Source organism: Stegodyphus dumicola, chromosome 7 (genome assembly GCF_044657685.1).
Source record: "Stegodyphus dumicola isolate Sdum_Otavi_A_Nest chromosome 7, ASM4465768v1".
In the NCBI taxonomy this organism is placed as follows: Eukaryota; Metazoa; Arthropoda; class Arachnida; order Araneae; family Eresidae; genus Stegodyphus; species Stegodyphus dumicola.
Genome location: NC_140774.1, coordinates 1,116,856 through 1,138,096, shown reverse-complemented (window position 1 = coordinate 1,138,096; position 21,241 = coordinate 1,116,856). Strand labels below are relative to the sequence as shown.

The following is a 21,241-nucleotide window of genomic DNA, read 5'->3' as shown; positions in this document are numbered from 1 at the left end:
CTTTGATAAATATTGATAGTTTGGTTATGCTAAAAGCAAGCTGCAAAAACAACGTACTTCTCCTGATAAGTATTTTTCTCTTTTCATTTATAAAGACCACCAAACTGATCCAGGTATTTGTGTTATTATGTAAGTACCAAAAAATATTGAAGAATGCACAATTAAAGATGGCAACCAGTATGGTAAAAGATACAATTAATATATGAAATGAAAGAAATCTTATTAAAAGACGACTTTCATTATCAGCAGAGAAGCATGACACAGTTACAGTAAAGAAATTAAGCTTTTGTTTCTGCACTTGTAGCTTTTAATAGCAAAAAATTGTTTTTTGAAATTTTATGAAATAAATAAATCTGAACATAACTGATATCAAACGAGAATGGGTCCAAACTTTCACTTAAGAAGCAAAAGTGTACTGTAAATGCACAATATAATGAGCAGAACACAAAGCATAATTTATAAATTAACCTTTACTCTGGATGTATATATTACATTAATATCACATTAGAATTATCAGGGTTTCATATAATTTTTTATTTATTGTATTGCATTGAAATACCTTTAATTTCATTTTTATATTTTCCCAAGGATGTACAATATAAATCTGAAAATTGCTCTTAACTGTTTCATCACATAATGAATGTCTAAGGGAAGGAATGCCTGCGTGGAAGACTAAGGAAAACTTAGTATTCATGTTATACATTGAAAAAATGAAGAAAACACTCATGCAGCCAGCTTTTTCACTTGGATTTAAAAAGAGACTGGGATAGCGGTGTTCAGCAGGCTTATCTGCTTGTAGATAGATGGGCTTATTAATTACTATATAATTCAAGAACTAGTTAATTTTCATATGGTAAACATGCCTACTGTCACTGAAGAATCATGCATCTGCATTAAACAATAAAAATTTAACACAAATTTGAATTTTAAATTAAACTTACTATTAGAAGAATTAAAACCAAATGCTGTAATTTGAAAATGGGGAAAAAATGTGGTTTATATTTGAAAAAAGCAAGGATTTTTGTCTGAAAAGTAAAATATATTTTACACACACCTGTTGCTCTAGATTACTTTGGAGGGAATCTATAAGATAAAGTAAATAAAGTTGTACACATTACATTACATGTCTGCATATTTCCTTCGTTTTCAGGTCTGGAACACTTCGTTACACCACAGTACAACGCAGTAAACACTTGACCATAAGCTCAGATGAATTATGGGAACTGATGTTTTTTGTTTACATCGACACGCAGTCTCATTGGATATTGATGTAGCTTATCGGACAAGCTCTCCTGGCACGAGAGCAAACCAGCTCCCCATTGCAATTTTGACGTCATCAGTTACCAGAGCGGTAAAGCGTTGCACATGAATTCGACTTTAGCTGCCGATAGCAGGAACGCCTCTTGCGAGCTAACATTTGCAATTTATGAGAGCGTTGCAGTTGAATTCGCCCCTTAATACTGTTTATAAGTGCAAGCCAAAGTTCTGTTTATGTTACTTCTCGCCCTTCAGCGCATGTTCAAGAATTACCATCCAGGCAAAACTAGTCGATTTGTCCATGACGTCAAAAATTCAAAAAGTGGGGTAGGGTTTGGTAATACGAGATCTGGGCTTATGCCATGACCAACTGAACTGAACTGAACTGGGTTGTGCTCGTTGTTGGACGTGAGTAGGTTAGACGTCGATCAATTTTAATTCGTGAGTGTGGAAAGTATTTTTCTGCCTTGAGTAAGGAATTTAAATTATTTGCCAGTGATAAGTTTAAAGGAAGAATCATTTTAAAAGCATATTCATATAAAACAAAAAATGAGACACTAAAGGACTTTAAAAACTGCTAAGGGTAAGAACGTAAACAAACTCATCTTTCAAAATGGCTTTCAAATGATGGATGTGCAAGAAACCGAAACTAAACTAAGAACTAAATCTGAAAGTTTGCATCACTTTGATGAAAAGTTTTTAACCTGTGGCAGTAATAAAATGGAGGGCGAAAATCAACATTGCAAAGATGCTTCTTGGGAGGAAAAAAATTGCAATGCACTTTCATCTATAGGAAATAAAGTGATTTTTTTAAATAGCAGTGAAAATAATTTATTGGGTATAGATTCTGAATGTCAAGACGATTTGTTTTCTTTAGAACAAATCAGCGTGCAGTGTTTAGACAATAGCAGTCAATTTGAAGGGCACTGTAATGAGGATTTTGAGCAATTTCAGAAAACTGATCTGTGTAATACCGAGAATGACAAGAATCAAAGATTTCCATCAGTTGGTAATTTTACTTGGAGGCAAAGCAAAGTCAGTGTGATTTTACATAAGTTACCTGACTGCATTTATAATACTTACTCATGTAATAACTCTATTTATGTTGATAATTTGCAGTTTGTGAAAACTAGTAATTGTTGCAATTTTGATACGACTAGTAGCAAATCTTGTGCAATTAGCAGTGTCCCACATTTATGCCACAGTGAAAAAAATATACCTGCCCTCAACTTGGAGGAAAATATTTTTTGTAATGAAATGTTCTGTGACTCTAAATTTAAAATTCCTAATTTAAGCGTTTATGTACAGAAGAGTTTGTGGCTTTGTGGTTCAAAAATATATCAATCTAAAATCACAAACGGTATTCCAGTGAACATTCATGTACCAAAGAATTTGTGGTCATACAGCCAGACAAAACAATTTAGTTTTCTCTTTAAAAAATTTAATTCGTACATATCGAATGATTTAAAATCTGTGTATGTATATAGCTTTGAGATTGCAGAGCCTCATATGGAGGCAAATAAAGATCACGAAGACAAAATGGGACATGAATTAGAAATGTCTCGTTCTTTGAAAAAGCCATGCATTAAATTACACAAATTATGTAATGATATATTTAGTTTGTATATGAATAATCAACCTATAATACTTAAAAAAGATATAAGTCAGGAAACTTTAAATAATGCAGATCGACTTGGTGACTGCAGTAGTGTGATAGAATTTAATTTAGAATCATATGCCCATGTGATAGATAATTTTATTGAAGATCTTAATTCAGTTTTACCTGGTAATGGGAAAGATGATAACTTCATAAATTTATGTGAAAAGAGTAACGATGGAGGAAATAAGAAAACGCGTGTAGGTAAACAAAAGATAAAAAGCCATATGAAGAAAAGTGAAAAGAAAAAAAATGCTGCATGCAAAGGGATTCCAAATAAGACACAGAAAAATAAGGTCATTAAAAAATTACTGCTACGTAAAAAGCACATGTTACTTGAGAAGTGTATGAAATCTCTTCTATCGACCTATCGTATGAAAAATTTTCTTCAACATGTAACGTATTCTGAGCTTCACAAAACTTTGAAAAAACTAAGGAATAAAAGCAAGAAGAATCAGATCAATGAAGAATTTGTATCATTTGTCGGAAGAATTATCAATTTTGAAAATTTTTCCAAAAAAAAAGTTAAGGCTAAAAAGTGCCCTTCCTCTAGACGTATTCCCTTGAAGAATTTTAAAAACAGTATGCCAGAAAAAGTAGGTGGCAACACCTCATCAGAATTTAAGAGCTTTAAAATTTATATCGGCCATCAAGCCATGGAGGAAAATGCTTCTAGACAAGTTGGCTTTGAAGCTGGCGCAGACCCAAAGACGGACGGAAAGGAGGCCCCCCAACGGACGCCTGCAGGGGCCGAACTCTTAACTAGCAGCCAGCCAGCAGTCCCGACCTCCAGTGCAGCTGGATTACAGCATCGCGCCACCAATGCCAGTCGCTTTGAAGCCGGATGTTCTACAAATGTTAAAGAAAATCAGAATTCTGCTAAGAAGAAGCAGGTCACTAATTCTTCAAGTTTAGCAAAAGGTCATAAATGGAGTGGCCTGCTTAATATTGTTAAAAAGGCACTGGAAAAAAGGAAAGAAAAAAAAAAAAAAAGTAATTTATTACACTGTGTGGGTGTCGAGTGGAAGTGAAAAGGAAAATTTGAAAGAGTACCACTGACTTGGGATGTTAACACTTCATTGCTGATAGTTGAATTCCAAGCCAGTTAAGTTTTTAACCAACTTTGCATTAAACTGATTTGTGCAGCCTTTGGGCTACAAATTTATTTGAATTTAAATTTAACATTTAAACTTAATTGTTATCATAAGTTATCTTGCCACAAGTGGTTACACATCGTTAAATGTAGGAAGCTCCGATGTATTTCTGAGCTGTGATTGGTTTAAAATCGCCTACACGGAAACTATACTTGGCGACAATATCGCCAATGGGAAAAATTAAAGACATGTCTTGTTTTGCAGCTTTTAAATCGTTTTGTCTATTGTGCCTTAGTTTGCCGATTGTAATTGAAACTGAAGTGTGTTTGATTTATTATATTTTTGGCAGAATCCTGAATTTATTTTTTATATGCACATATAATATTACTTTATATTTGCGCTTCCCATGTACATTGACAGAAATGTTCATCAATTTTTATTTCTATACCGTAAATAATATAACAGTGTATGTTATGTTATTACCGATTTAAATTCATGTTCAAAATGTTTTGAAATTACTGTAACAATAGTGCAAGCTTAGTATTTCGTTTCTTAATTGCTGAAATTTATTAATATTACGTTTACTTTTGTTTCCTTGTTTAATTCAAATCATGTCTTTAATTTGTACAGAACCGTATGTCATTTTTATGTGTGTTTCAGGCATACTGCATTTCATTACAAACATCAAATCTGTGTGAAATAAATATGTTGTAAACATACAGGAAATTCACTTTTTATTAACAATATTTATTATTTGTACTACTGTGTCACATTGTAGTACTTGTTACAAAATTTCAAACTTTATTTCATCTTTATTATATGGAAATTAGGCTAAATAATATGATGTAGTGGTTCTTTATGTTCACAGTAACAATTACATTTGTTACTCAATTTTTTATTCATATTATTTATTAATGAATTATTTATTCATTAGGCTAAGAAACTGTCAGAGAAAAATTTTGCACCTAGAAGGGGAGAAACTAGTTATGTTAAATAATTATTATTGTTTCAAATCATTCTTTATCAGGTAGTGTTACACATATTAAATACTGAGAGGTTAATATATATTACGACCAAAGTCCATTTATTCACGCATAAGACAAATAGCTTTTGTAAGCCTCATTTATATTTATGATTTAGAAAGTGCCACTGGGCTGCTCTCACTTATTTCTAATTAGTATCTACACATGCCTTTTCAAGAAAAGAATGAAGTAGTGTAACAGCAAGGTATGAATTTGCTGCAGCATATTAATGCTAGAGTTTAGAACCAAAATAATTTAAAACAAGTGTAAGAGAAGAACAGAGATTTTAAAAATAATTAAAATTCAACCCTCATATTATAATTTTTGAAATGTAGAGATAAAACTCCTGACTACAAGAGTACGTCAGACACTAAAGTACACCAGATCATCACTCAAAATGCACAATTGTTCTACATCAGTCTCAAGTTGAATTTTGCCCAGAGGGAAAAAATTTTGCATGGATACTTAATCAAAAACAATCAAAATTTCTCTTCTATAAAGGAGAATTCCAATATTTTTCTTTTGCTGGTATATTGGAAATTTACTTCTTCCTACTACAAAACCGATTAAGCACCAGATCTCCTTTTGTAGGAGATGTGTGTGTGTGTGTTTTCACACACACATACATCTCCTACAAAATGATTCTCCATATTGCTGAGAATGAAAATGCTTTCCATTCAATATATGACAACAGGCATGTGATCTCGGGTAGACCAAACTAAGGCTAGTGCAGCCAAACCAGGTAGCAAGGTTTTTAGAATTCAATAGTGTATTTAAGACTATGTTTTATTAGTATGTTTTCATGTGAGATAGCTTACAGCAGTTAAGAGAAAAAAATAACATATTCCTAGATAGCAGATAAGAATTTTACTATAACAAAATTCTACTGAAATGTGAATTGAAATAAACACGTGTCTAAATTAGACTGATGTATAAGGTTACTTTATTAAGGAATAAAAAGGAAGAGAAATCTGGCATACATATAATTAATATACAGAAGCACACTGGAATATTTGTTACACTAATATTGTTTTGTTATGTTTAAGCTGTATGTATCCATTCCTTCTAGGATTGAAATATTTGATTATGACAAAGCAATACAGTCAAAAGTCGTTAATCCGGACTCGTCGGGACTTCGGCGATTCCGGATTATAGATCATCAGTTTAAATCTCGTAAGATGGCATGCAGAAATTCTAAAATTAAAAATATGAAACCGTAATTTATGAAATAAAGAACAATTATGATCTAAAGGGTATCAAAATTTACAAAAAAAAAGCTTAATATTTATTTGTTTACTTTATTAAACATTTCTTTCAATGTAAGTTGTTTAAGTTGCTTCATTTTATGTGATACTAATACTTTCTCTTTAATTCTATAAACAGACATAATTTCTTGTTCAGTTAAAAAGTTCCGCTGTTCAAGTCCCGTTAATTGCTGTGCCGAGAATACCGACTAACTGGTCAATCGAAATTTTTGCGTTTTCACTAACCTCTCTGTCACATTCTTCATGTCTTTATCCATTTTTTTCAGCAATTTCACTTTTTGTTTGTTGGACATTGAAACATACTTTCGTTTTGTAGATCCTTTGGAAGTTCCAGCATCGGAAATTCTATTTGACATAATCGAAAGTTCAAGTTTACTTTTATAAAATTGCTCTTACAGTCTGCAAAAAATAAGCGGGATCCTATTCGAAGATTAAGGAACAACGCAATCATTAACATTAACTGAAATAGATAATTAGATAATTTTAGCCTACACCGTCCGTTATACATTAAACGCGCAGGCGAAAACGTATTCTGCGCTTGCTCACACGCATATGCGCAGTAGTCAAGTTCTTACGCGCTCGCGTAAAACGCCTGTGCGCATGTTCTAACGCGGCACATGCGCAGAAAGTTTTTAGCTTTGAGGTCCGGATTATAGATCATTCCGGATTATGGGTGTCCGAATTAACGACTTTTGACTGTATTAAGTCTATTAATGGGAAGCAATACAAACTGATTTTATAGAAAACTTTCTAAGGAAAACTGGTCCATGTTTATATGACATAAGAGGGGAGAAGAACCACAAAAATCTCATGTGACCAGCCTGTATAATAACCAGAAATATTTTGTTTATTGTTATCATAATAATTCTATGAATGTTAATAACATGAATATGGATATGCAAAAATGTTATGTTTTAATGTTAATGAAACAACCAGTGTTCAATGACTTTAACTACGCTAGCACTGAAAAAGCACAGAGTACTTTTCAGTACTCAGTACTTTTTTTTTTACTTCTGTAAAAGAATAATTTGTATTTCAGTTAACCTCCTTTTGAACCACTTTAACTTTCACTAGAACCAAAATAAGTTAACATGATAGAAGCATCTGACTGAAAATTTACTCAGCCATTTGGTTATCTTTATATTCAGTAGCATTAGCACACCATGCAGGAATATCATCTTTTATTTTTACAATCTACAATACAAATTACAGTCTTTGTGCAATTCAATTGCTTCTTAAAATGAGTATAAGTATTACATGTATATTAACAACATAATAATTTAAAATTTAAAAAGATTACAAAACATACCTAAGAAATATTTTTACATTTTTAAAACAAATACTGTTTAATATAATTGCACAAAATTCTGAAATTTATCTTTACATATATAAAGAAAGTACACGGAAAATATTGAACTGAAAGAATCAACAAGAACTTCATATTTAATTGCTTTTGATTTTTATAAGTCTGGAAAAATACTCCAATAGAAAAGACATTTTATCAAACTCTTTCCTTAATGAAGTATTCATCCAGTATTTTTATTATGAGCACACAATTACAAAAAACAAGAAATTTAAGCTATAGAAATAATATTTACATAATTAGATTTACTGTTACATAAAAAAATCATATAACTATAGATAATTTTATTAAAAAAAAAAAAAAAAAACTAAAAATCTGTTTGAACACTAAATTAAAATTTTCCCACAAAAGTGCACACAAGTACAGCATTTGTCCCCCCTCCCAAGTTTGCAAAATTTATTAAATATATTCAGTATTAAATGAAGCATCAATTCAAATAAATACACGAACTAAAACATTTTTTCAATTTTCCCATTATATCTTAATAATTTCTTTACTTTAATTCATTAGAAATTGGCTTCTTTATTTTTTTGAATATGTGTGGTCTTCAGAAGAAGCAACATAATCAGCAACTTCACTTGCAACATTTAATTTTTTTAAAATTTCACCCTTAATAAGATCCATTTCATTCACCAATGGTTTAGAAATTTTATTTCTTCTAGTTTTGGGTTTCTGTTTTGTAGGGGGAAAAAACATGTTTGGCTTTTTATGCTCATAGTTTGACATGTTAGTGAAGGCAGTTTTAAAAACTGGCACATCTAGCTGAGAGTTTAAAAAAGTGCTTAAATCATTTAATATTCTGTTTGTTTTAACTATAGCATTATTTTGAGTCACAGGATCTAGTTGTCTTATTTGACTGTTAATCTTCTGAATTAATTCAACAGATTTATTAATCTGAGAACTAGGTGTGCTTTGAATAAGAGTATGGATTTTTGAACTGCTTTAGTAAATAAATATTTGAAACAGTGTGTACAATATTGGTGCTTCCAACTGACATTCTCTACTTGAAATTTTTGATTTGGTATCAAATTTAGGTTCACACAAACTACTCTGCCCGAATTTGATATTTTGCACAAGACATATGTGTTTGCATATGACATTCCTAATTACAAAATATAAGCAGTTGCAACTTACATTGTGAATATAAATTTCACACGATATGCATTCCATAACTGTATCTGTGCCCATTTACTTTGTTTTAATATCGCTGACTCTTCTGTGTGTATTTTGTGCTTAAATGAACAAGATATGACCACTGCTGATACTGACAAATGCCCCACAATCATTTTCATTGCCTTGTTGAAAAATACTGGAAAGCATACAACCTGATGACCTAGTGGCCAAAGGGCTGGCCACTAGGCTATTTGATAAATTAAAAATAAAAATAAAGTTCTTAAAACTATTGCCTATTTGAATAATGCTTATAATTTTCAGCAAAATCATATGCAAATTTGAAAATATTTTAAATGCATTTTTAAACATTTCTTGAAGACCAATTTCCTGTATTATGAGTTAACATTCTTCTTGACGTTTTGTGTAATTCAAGTGTAAAGAATCACAAAATTAAAATAATATCACTCCTAAATTTTTATAAAGCAAATCTTTCAATAAACTAATATGTTTTTAATTTTTTTCATTGATTTTCCAAATTGACAAAGACATCAAAGTTGTGTCAGCTAAATTGTTCTAGAATCGTATGGCAAATTAAATTTCCATACGGAAAATATATATAACTTTCTTTTTTAATTTCCATTTTTATAGTTTTTAAATGAGAATTATTTTAAGGTTTTCCAAAAACTTTTTGCTTTAATGTAATGTTATTTGAAAACAAGTTAACTTTCTAAACTTTATTAATTTTAGACAAAATTTTAAAAGTGCTATTTTCAAGACTAATACCAACGTTGGTTGATTACAAATGTATACTAATAAGATTGGTAACATTTTACATTTATAGTATAATCGCAAAAAATCATATACTGCAAATACATACACAAAAATTACTTTGCGAATAATCTAAATTTATTCCAAATCTGTAGAATTCTTTTCTTCCAGTTACAATTCTAATAATAATAGTAGTAATATTAACGTATCACTAGCATTACAAGAGAAAAATCGGGCAATAGGCAACATCAGATGCCTTTCCTGTTAGATTATCTTGAGTCATCAGCACTTTCATTTCAGTAATGTTTTCTGGTGATATTAAACGACCTAAACAAGTCAAAGGATTTAAATAATTCCATTACTTGGCTAACACAAGTTTCACGATATACTTTTACGAAAGCTCAATTTTAATATGCTATTGTATTTTAATATGCCATGAAATCTTATGAGTTTTGTTTTCTAATATTTAAGAACTAAGTCCTTCAGTGAAATTAAAAACCATATTATCGATACTAAAATAACTTTCATTACCTCAAAAAAATTAACAATTCTACATTAATATACTGTCAACATCTCTTCTGTCTTATAACGATACCATTTCACGGACCTTCCTTTCTGTCGTGGCGTCAACCAAGAAACAAATTGATGCCAAATATGCTCGCCACAGTTGCCAGAAAAACACAGTGGAGCTTCCTTCATTTAACGCAGGCTCAAGTGGTTGACTGAGTCGTAAGCACAAAGTCTGCCTTCTGTTCTGTGCATCTAAACTTTACTAAGTGCTTGCCATGTAGTCAAATTTTTATATATAAATTGTACTCTTACTTTTATTATAGAGTTTTTATTACAAAAAAATCAGATTTCTATTAGATAAAATGTTTAAGTAATGTAGAAAATTTGCATAAAATTTAAAATAAAAAGTCGACTGTTGTGTCAACATACTATTAATAAAAGTAATGATACTTAGTGAAGGTTATTCATATACAGCTGTTAGGTTGTAAGATTTACAAAATTTGAGAACTCTAAATTATAAGCAATATATTCCATAATCTAAGCAACATTATATTTTTGATAATCAGGCAAATTATGAAAATGTTATAAAGGCAATAATGAAACCTGATTTTGGTCCTGATTTGAACCTATGAATTCATGCAATTACACATCCCTATAGTTCTAATATGAGGTAAATAAGTATTTTTAGACCATGGTAATTTTGATCTCCTTAGCAAAGGAAACACCAAGAGTTTACCTCATGCTACTGAAAATGTGTTTTTTTTTCCCTTGGGGGGGGGGAAGTTTATATTAATATGCAGAGTTGACATATGAAAAAATGTCAAGACTCATGTGATGTAATATTAAAAGCACCAGTTTTAACTATCAAAAATTCGGCTTTATAAAAAATACTTTAAATGTGCTTTCCTAACACAAAAGTAACTTTAAGAAATGTCCTGCTTTGTTTGCTTTTTGTCCTCTTTTTCATTGTAAAAAGAAAAGGGTCACCTTCATTAAATGATTTTGTTATAATATAAATGTTGTGCTTTTTTAAAATCATATCAATTTCTTAAGAAATAAAACATAAATAAAAGAAACAATCATATGATGAATATATAGATTATGTTGATAGAAGTACATGTATATTCGGTGTTAAAAAATGAGTGCATTGGAAACTCTAAAGGAGATGGCAGTGAAAATGTAAAGTGAGTTGTGAAATATTTGGTTGTGCAAGATATAGGAGACAGGTTGAAGACCACTTATTAATATCTAATTTTTTGAATCTATAAGATCACTATGTCTATAATTTAGGTGCCCAAATGGGTCAAAAAATTAAAAATTTGTTACACTTTGACTAATGTTTAGGATAATATACCTAGCTGTTAAGACTGATATCTGTAGATACTTCTTTAAAATTGTTGGTTTCCTTGTTTTTCCTGTTACATCATAATTGGTCCTACTTTTCTGCAGGCATTATATAAAATAAATGTTGCACCATACTTCCGCTTTCCAACTTTCTTTATAAAAGTGAAAAGATGTAAAAAAGAAAAACTTTTTAACCAGAATCAATAAATTTTACATAAGCTGCAATAACAAGTGTAGTTAAATGTAATAATAAGCAATAATATCTGTATCCAAAATTATCTAATATTCTGGCATTCAAAATTCTTTAGTTTTCAGTCATCTAAATTTTCTCAGTAATCTGCCGATTACGCCCTAATTTGTAAATAAAGATAAAACAATTGATATCTAAGACACTACTTAACAGTCTTACTTTTATTTTAAGAAAATATATCTATACATTTTGCAGATATGCAGTTTTACGATTGTAAGAACAAATATTGTAGAAATCAATACGGAGTCTCTGCATTAATGAACTCTGACATAATTGTGCATTATATATAAAAACAAATTCTGTTAACATGAAAATATATATGTGGACAATTTTTTTTACATACACAATTCTTTTGACCTAAATATTTATTTTTGATTGATTTCAAAGGTTGCAATCATAAAAATTTCTCATTCATTACATAATATATAAAAACAAATATTTGAGAAAAAGAATAATAATTGCCTTCCTTAAATCTTTTAGAGAAATATGTTTTTAATACAATGTCAGGTTTCTTTTCATAATACAGTGGACATATTCAACAAAGAATTAACAAAGCGTAATGTTCGGAAAAAACTTGCTTAGCAAAACAATCCATTATACAGTTTTTATAATATTTCAAAGATTACTCCACTTGACAATAAAAACGTAATATAATAAAACGTATCTCTCCATTAATTCAATAATAAATAAGTAATAAGTATCTCTTCATTAACTAGATAATAAAATATAACACAGATTTCAATCTGATTTCATAAATTTCATGCATTTTAAAAACTACTGCACACTCCAAATATTATATACATATATGCCAGAAATGCTACCCTCTTTTTTAAGAGGGTATTTAAAAAGTATACTAGCAATCCAGACGTTCTGTAAAGTTATATAAATTCGTTTGACTGTGATCAGGCATGATATAAATGTTGCTCACCTTTGAAGCTCTAAATATACTTGGATTCTTGATTCCCAAGCTTTTTTTATTTATTATAATATAAACCCTATTTATATTTTAAACAATAAATTTATTACATTTCAATTCATTGTAAATTAACACAAGAGTTCTATGTCTCAATAGGAAAAATTGGTAAAATTAGACAAATACTGTATTACAATACAAATAATAAAACATAATACATAACCAAAAATAAATAACTTAGTGAATGTGTAAACATCTTAAAAAATATCGCTAGTCTTGTATTCTTTTAATAAACAACACAATCCCATTTAATTATAACTTCGTTGTTTTACTTCATAAATAATGATTACTTATTGCAGCAAAATCTATATTAAAATCAGATAATAATCTATGAAAAAAAGCTTCCAGAAGCCGAAACCAAGAATACGAAGAACTTTCTGAATGTAGAAATTACTTTAACCATATAAATTGATCCATTTGTGAAGCACCGATGACTCACACAGCTTCAAACAATACAAAATTTGAATCACATTCGACAAAGAATCTGTAAGGAAAAGAATGAAAGCTTCCATAGACGCAATGTAAACCTGTTTCGCCTCTGTGCCGCTATATCGAGGAGCCACGGCTATGCAGTGAAACAGCAGCGCAGAGTGGAATTTAAATAGCGCAGTCCGGGGAGATAGTAATTTTTTTTACTTTGAAATTCCTCAAAATGTTTTATTTTCATACATTTCAGATAAATTGTGTAGCTGATCTTTTATCTTCTAATCTTTAATCGTCTAGATGTTTCGCATAGAACATCCTAAAATTCAATTGCAAAATAAATGAATAAATAAATAAATTTTATTATTTTTATATTCCTTATTTTTCCCCTTAACCCTTCTTTCTGTAAACTCACATAATTATTCTTTTTATATAATATCTAGCATTAATTTATAACTAACATCAGAATTAATAGAAAACAAAATTAACTACTGCCGTGATGTTAGATTTCTAACAAATCTGCAATTAATTACATAAATAACGCTATTTTTCTTTTCATATCAAGCATATTATTAAATATTAAAACAAAGAATAACACATTTGAGGTAAAAAAATGATTTTTATTGACATTTCTCAAGTTTCAGAATATATATATGCAAAATAATTTTAAGCATCTTCACAAATACCAAGAAACTTTTTAGACAATTATTTGGAATGACCATTATAAAAACAATGAGCAAATTTTGCAGCCAAGAACCAAAAGCATTTCACTTAAATTAACAAATACAAAATTACACTTAAAAGGCCTTTTAAATAATTTCACATAAATTATTAAAATAAGTGATTTTATTATTTTTTCATAAAATATTCAATACTTCTTACATTTATTAATATAAGATTAAATACTGAACTTGAAAATCAAACCTTCCAGGTGTTATTAAAACCTGGGAAGAAATTTTATAAATAATCCACTGAATCAAATAAATATTGTTGCAGCTCATCCTGATGAAGATTATTTCAAATTATGAAATTAGAAATTGATTTTTTTAAATAGCAATTACAAAAATGACTATTTTCCATCTTCACTATACATATATTAATTCTAAAAATGTTGTAGCTTAGATTTTACATAATTTTAATTTTGCAAAAATCTATTTAATCCCGAATTAATTATTCGACCAATGAGTACATTTAATTCTGTAAGCTTAAAAAAGAAAAAAACACATACCATACAATTCATAATAAATTTTTATAACTCCATATTTAACATTTTATGAGCAAAATTTGCATAACTAACTGAAACAAGAAAAAAATTAAAAACAATTACAAGTACCCCTAAATAAATTGAAAACACTGAATTCATTATAATTATCTGACCTAAAAAAAAAAAAAAAAAAAAAAAAAAAAATTACCAAGAAATTTTAATTATTTGGAATGACCATTATGAAAACAAAGAGTCAAAAGCATTTCACTTAAATTAACAAATACAAGATTACATTAAAATGTCTTATAAAAGTTGCACAAAAATTATTAAAATAACTAATTTCATTCTTTTGGTTCATAAAATATTCAATATTTCTCACATTTATTAATATGAGATTAAATACTTAACTTGAAAATCAAACCTATAGGTATTAAGAAGTTTTGTAAATAATCCACTGAATCAAATAAATATTGTTGCAGCTCATCCGGATGAAGATTGTTTCAAATTATGAAATTAGAAATTAATTCTTTTAAATAGCAATTACAAGAAATGCCTATTTTCCACCTTCACTATACATATAATAATTCTAAAAATGCTGTATGCTTGGATTTTACATAATTTTAATTTTGCCAAAAATCAACAGTCAATATTTCGACTAATAACCGTCAATTTTATTGCACAGCATTCTTTGAGCATAACATGACAGGCGATCCAAACCATCAATTTTGTTGTACAGTATTCTTTGAGCATAACATGACAGGTGATCCACTATTATTGATGAGTTATTTCTTAGATGGCGCTATTGTTAAGCATATTAAAATAATAACAGTAAACACTGTAGATACCTGTTTGTTCAAGTTTTGTCGGCACTGCACAGGAATGTAAATATCGAATCTTTGGTGAACAGTAATCGTGATCTTTGAAGTGTGACGAACATATTAGTGCAGTTTTATACAAATCAGTTGGTGATTTATTTAACAAGTCTTGACAGGCGATCCAAACCATCAATTTTGTTGCACAGTATTCTTTGAGCATAACATGACAGGTGATCCACTATTATTGATGAGTTATTTCTTATGGCGCTATTGTTAAGCATATTGAAATAATAACAGTAAGCACTGTAGATACCTGTTTGTTCAAATTTTGTCGGCACTGCACAGGAATGTAAATATCGCATCTTTGGTGAACAGAAATCGTGATCTTTGAAGTGTGACAAACATATTAGTGCAGTTTTATAGAAATCATTTGGTGATTTATTTAACAAGTCTTGACAGGCGATTCCAAACCATCAATTTTGTTGCACAGTATTCTTTGAGCATAACATGACAGGTGACCCACTATTATTGATGAGTTATTTCTTAGATGGCGCTATTGTTAAGCATATTGAAATAATAACAGTAAACACTGTAGATACCTGTTTGTTCCAATTTTGTCGGCACTGCACAGGAATGTAAATATCGCATCTTTGAACAGTAATCGTGATCTCTGAGGTATGACGAACATAATAGTGCAGTTTTATACAAATCAGTTGGTGATTTATTTAACAAGTCTTGATTACTGCATGCGGCAGCCCATTGTTTTGATCTATAAAAATGAAAAACATTAATTTTATATTTTAAATTTCAATAAATCCATTTTCAGTGTTAGTAGAAAAATAGCAAACTAAAAACATTCCTTATACATTAGTTACACAATCTCGAGAAGGGTTATATATTTTTTAAGAACAAACATTAAATTATAATTTAAGGAAAAATTCATGTACATAATATGATTTATTACATTTCTGACATATTTATACTAATTGTCTATTATTTTGATCTATGAAAACAAAAAACAATTTTATTTTCTTTAATTAAAAGAACCTCTTTTCAGTGTTATTAGAAATTTAACCTTGTTAAAAAATTCCTTTTACATTAGTAACAAATTCTGAAACGATTGCATTTCATCTAATTTTATTTTGATGTACGAAAACCAATAATTTTGCAGATATTGTGTTAAATTGTAGTTACTGGTCATAGTATCTAGTTAAACAATTTAGCATTTCTTTGTACAGTTTTGTTAACAATATGATTAAAAAAGGATAAGGCACCAATAAAAAGTACACATTGTTCGTAATGTGCATCTTTAAAATGTTTCCTTCCTTATTCACATTAATATGTAGTGGTTCCCTAAAGTGTTCGTACACTTATGTTTCAGTGAAATAGTGCTGTGAGAATTTTTTAATATCTATAAATTTATCTTAGTAAAACTCTATAAAAGTATTATAAGAATACAGTAAAACTTTTTTTTTGGGGGGGGGGGGAATTAATAATTAAAAAGTAACAAAAAAGTTACCTCACAAAAATCTTCGTGCACTTTAAAGAAATCTGCAGACACTATTACGAAATATTGCAGTTAAATTTCTGTCAGTTTTTGTAGGATATCCTGCAGCATTCAAGCTTGTAATACATAAATTACAAAAATTATCTTCTAAAATATTAGAAGAAAAAATTTTTAAAAAAATTTGGTTTTATTCAAAATCACTTCGAGATATGAGAAAATATTGAGCTTTATAATCAAATTCAATTCCGGGCTACAGCGCATTTTTTACAAATTCTTAAAGTGTATGAACACTTTTGGGAGCAACTGTATCACAAGCACAGTTATCTTGGATATTTACAGAACACTGAACTATTTGTCTATGATAAGAAACATTTAATGAAAAAAACAAGCTATTTATTTAAATTATTCCAAGTACATGAAATATTTGCTTCTCTATCAAAAATTGAGATATATATATATTATTAATAATCAAAGCTTAGTTTCTTTTAAACTTAGAAATGATTTACCTAATAGGATTCATAGGAAATCTGAAGAATTTCCTGTCTGGTGTTTTTCGAGATGTTGTCCCACAAACGCAACAGCAATACCAGGATTTGGGTTGTTTGCTAAGTAAAAGATAGATTGAGTTAGTCTGTTATTCACCACACCACATCAAATATTGAGAGAAATCATCATTATATTTTTATAATAATGAATATAAAATTTTCAAAATTAATCATAAAATACGAAAAATTGTATATAACTATCAATATACTAAATTAAAAATAATCTTCAATGGCCACTAATATTAAATAAGTTTATAAATTTTCTCAGATAAACTATCTGGTAATCTATAGCATAAATTTAAAGCTGAAGCATAATACAATTTATTAATAAAATTAATTTATGCAATCATACATGCCATTAGCTGCCGCATTATTATAAATAGCAAATTTATTCCTGATCGCTCGTTTTGTCGTAATATTATTATTAGTTGACTTTAAAGCTTAAAACTCATTTAAAAAATTTGGAAAGAAATACCAATATGCCTGCAAAAACTATAGTATTTGTTTGCCATATGATTAATTATATAAATTGAGATTTATATGCTAAAATGCAAAGTTAATATATTAAGAATGAAAATCTAGCTGCTGTGTTATACAATGAGACAAAATATTTTTGGAGCTTGGAAATCAAAATTAATGTACTATATAAAATTAATTTTTAAAATCTATGATAGGTTTTCGAATTAAAAAAGCAAGCTTACCTCACAGAAAGAGAATCGGGTGAATTCCGGTGATCGTCCTTGCGAAACATCCATCTTATGATCTGCTTAAATAACTAGAGAAAAGAACTGAAAAAAACTTTCAATGAACCTTTTCGAACATCGCGGTAAAAGATTGCTAATATGGCTGACGACATCCCGGCAGCATATAAGCAAAATGTACACTGCTAGGACAACAGCTTAAGTTTGGCCAATGACAATCCAGATAAGGATCACCATTAACTCCGCCCACATGAGTGATGTCACATTTCTGACGTTTGTTTACATTCTGTTATTCGGCGTTAGGAAGTGCGTCGTTGTTTGAATGAAAAACATTTCTACTTTGCTACGTAAATTTGTTCTAGTGACACTATTTTTTAAATTTTTCTTTAAAGTATTATTTCCTTACTGTTCCAGAAGGAATATAAATTTATGTCTCAAACATTACAAAATTTCTCACTATATGCGTGAGTGTATATACACACGCATGCTCACATACATATATTTTCAATATATAATTAATCATATGTGAATTATATCTATCAATATGTGTGTTTTATGCATATAAATATGAGTGAGTGTGTGTGTATGCGTGTATTCATTTTCCAGAATGTCATATTTCCTAGCAAATAGTCTACAAAGCTTTTTTCTCTTAAATTTTTCCCATCTTCACATTCAGTTTTTTTAAATAATTAAGATTAATGTATTCATATTTAATATTTCTGCACAACTTGATTTATCAATTAAAAATGCATTTATTTAATTTTGGATAAAGTGGGATGTTAATTCCAGTAGTATATGATTTTTAATAGTAGAATAATTTCTCTAAAGAAGCTTTTGTTTGTTTTTATTTTTTAATTCCTTTATAAGAAAATTACTTAATAATATTAGAAATAATTAATCTGTTATTCCTTACACAAGTCTGAAATATGTTAACAGAAAATTTTCATTCAATAGCTTTATAAATTTATTTTAAGCATTATTTTAATTTAATAAGAACTAGTGTTGATAAGTGAATTTCCATTGCTTTCTTTATACATTTAGTTTAGAATTCAGTTTTCAGTGCATGTAATTATTTTCCTTCATGACCCTCGAGCCCACCAGCACGAGCGGTAAAGTCGCTGAAAATTGGTAGTTCGGTCCGAGGTTTGAATCCCGTGAACGGGCTGGCTGCATGGGCGTTTTCATGGTTTTCCCCATGTGTAACGTGTATACGAGCCAGTTTCCCTTAGAAAGTCCTCCACATCTAAGGCATCCCTTCCCTTAGGCAGTTAGCCCTCGAGGCTTTGCCATAATTAAATAACCTAACCTTCATGGCCCTCCCCACACAGCCCAACAGCGGCTGAGTGGTAAAGTGACTGGAACGCTGATAGTTCGATCTGAGTTTGATTTCAGTTGGACAGGCTGGGTGCATGAGCACTTACCTGGTTTTCCACATGCGTAACGTGGATATGAGAGTTTTCCCTTAGAAAATCCTCCGCAAAGACATCCCTCCCACATAGACATTCTATGCTTTCCATAATCAAACAAACTAAACCAACCCTCCAAGCAAAACAGCTCCTCAAAAGAAATTCTTCATATCTGTCGAGCAAATGACATTCGTTAATGTAATAAACTGTAATCATACATACTAAATCAAACTTGGAAGTTGTTATTAATTATGCGTACAAAGTACTTAATACCAGATTTTGTTGATTAATTTGCATTTTTAGAAATAGTTGTATAAATTTCTGACCTTTAATAAATACAGTGAACCCTCTCTACGATGACCACCAGCAGTTCTACATGATTTTAATTTTGTGTAAAGCTTGTCATTTCAAAAAGATGTTCAGTACCAGAATTTGTATATTGAGGAGAGGTAGTCAATTTTAGAAGTGATCACAAAGAAAAAGTTTACTGTGTTAAAATGATAATCTGTTCCTAACTTTTTTTGCAGGGTTTGATTTGGTTTATGTGATTTATAGCAATTTATAGCTTGAGGGCTATCTGCCTAAGCAGAGGGATGCCTTCATGGAGGACTTTCTAAGGGAGACTGGCTTGTATACACATTACACTTGGGGAAAACCATGAAAACATCCATGCAGCCAGCCTGTTCGCGGGATTTGAACCTCAGACCGAACTACCAGTGTTCAGCGACTTAACCGCTTGACGCTGGTGGTCCCCTTTTTTTGTAGGGAAGGCAATGTAGAACATAATATATCTAAATAGTCCATGTTAAGATTTAATCTAGGAAATGAATAATGTTGAAGCTGAAATTAAAATTATATAAATTTGAATATCATGTAGTGTTAATCTCAAATTTCGTTTCCTGTGATGTGATTTTTTTTTAATGTAAAGATCAGACTCTGGTTTATTGATATAGTATATATAAACTTAAAATATAGTATGAAGTCTTATATTTGAGTATAATACTGAAAAAGGTTTGACATATGAGAAAATAAATATATGTTTTCTTCACATGTTACGGAATATTCATCCTTGACTTAAGGGAATGTGAAGTTACACAGTTTTAAAGTTTACAGAAAAATGTATGATAGTCACAAGTTTGGGGTCACAAGACAAAAGACCCTTTGCTCAAATAATAAAAGACTTTGGGGAACATGGATGCTAATTAGAAATGTGTGCTAAATACGAGGCAATTGGCATCCACAAAAATGCAGTGTATTAATTTTAATCTGTTTTAGGTTCTTACATATTATCCCTTTGACCGGCCAAGTAGCATGATTTAGTGCCCTTGGTTTAGTGATATTTTTGCCCTCGGTTTGGTTTGGTTTCTTTAATTATGCAAAGGACTCGAGTGCTATCTGCTTAACAGGAGGGATGCTTTCGTGGAGAACTTTCAAAGGGAAACTGGCTCTTAAGCACATTACACTTGAGGAAAACCATGAAAGCGCCCATGCATTCGGCAAAATTGGAACCCTGGACTGAATATCTAGTATTCAGCGATTTTACCACTCGGGTGCTGCTGGTCTGGACCTCGGTCCTATTAAACTAAAATGCATCTATATTTATAAAAGGCCTATCAGAAAAATGTACACACTTTAATAATAAAAGAAAATTCTTGTGGTTTAGTATTTAACTTAATAATAAGTTAAATAAATCATACATATCAGAGGCTATGCTAGGTTTAATAATAATATTCATGAATATGTACCTGTACAGTTACTTAGATTGCTCAGTCACAGCGGTAGCCATTAACAGCTAGACATATAGCACAATACTGAGCAGTTATTTGAACAATGTTTAGTCGATATGTCTGAGGTGACTGCTGCACATTCTGCCATAATTTTTTGATGAAGGACCTCTAGCCTAATCGATTTCTTGTACTAAACAACATCCCTAAAGTCCTCCAAATCCATTTTGGTTCACTGTCATGTGTTACATGTATGTGAGAGTACCAACATGTTAAGGAAATATCATACTACATATTATA

The 21,241-nt window shown here is 29.9% G+C and overlaps 1 protein-coding gene across 1 annotated transcript; it reads right to left on the bottom strand.

Moving 5' to 3' along the window:
* Positions 1 to 13,646: 13,646 nt before the first annotated feature.
* On the bottom strand, positions 13,647 to 18,263 carry LOC146996072 (52 kDa repressor of the inhibitor of the protein kinase-like). Its single transcript, XM_085819801.1, has 3 exons — positions 17,812 to 18,263; positions 17,072 to 17,170; positions 13,647 to 15,827 (listed from the first exon to the last, which is right to left on the bottom strand). Exons 1-3 carry the CDS (start codon positions 17,859 to 17,861, stop codon positions 15,602 to 15,604), a joined length of 375 nt encoding a protein of 124 aa, XP_085675927.1. The 5' UTR covers positions 17,862 to 18,263; the 3' UTR covers positions 13,647 to 15,601.
* Between the last annotated feature and the right edge of the window lie 2,978 nt (positions 18,264 to 21,241).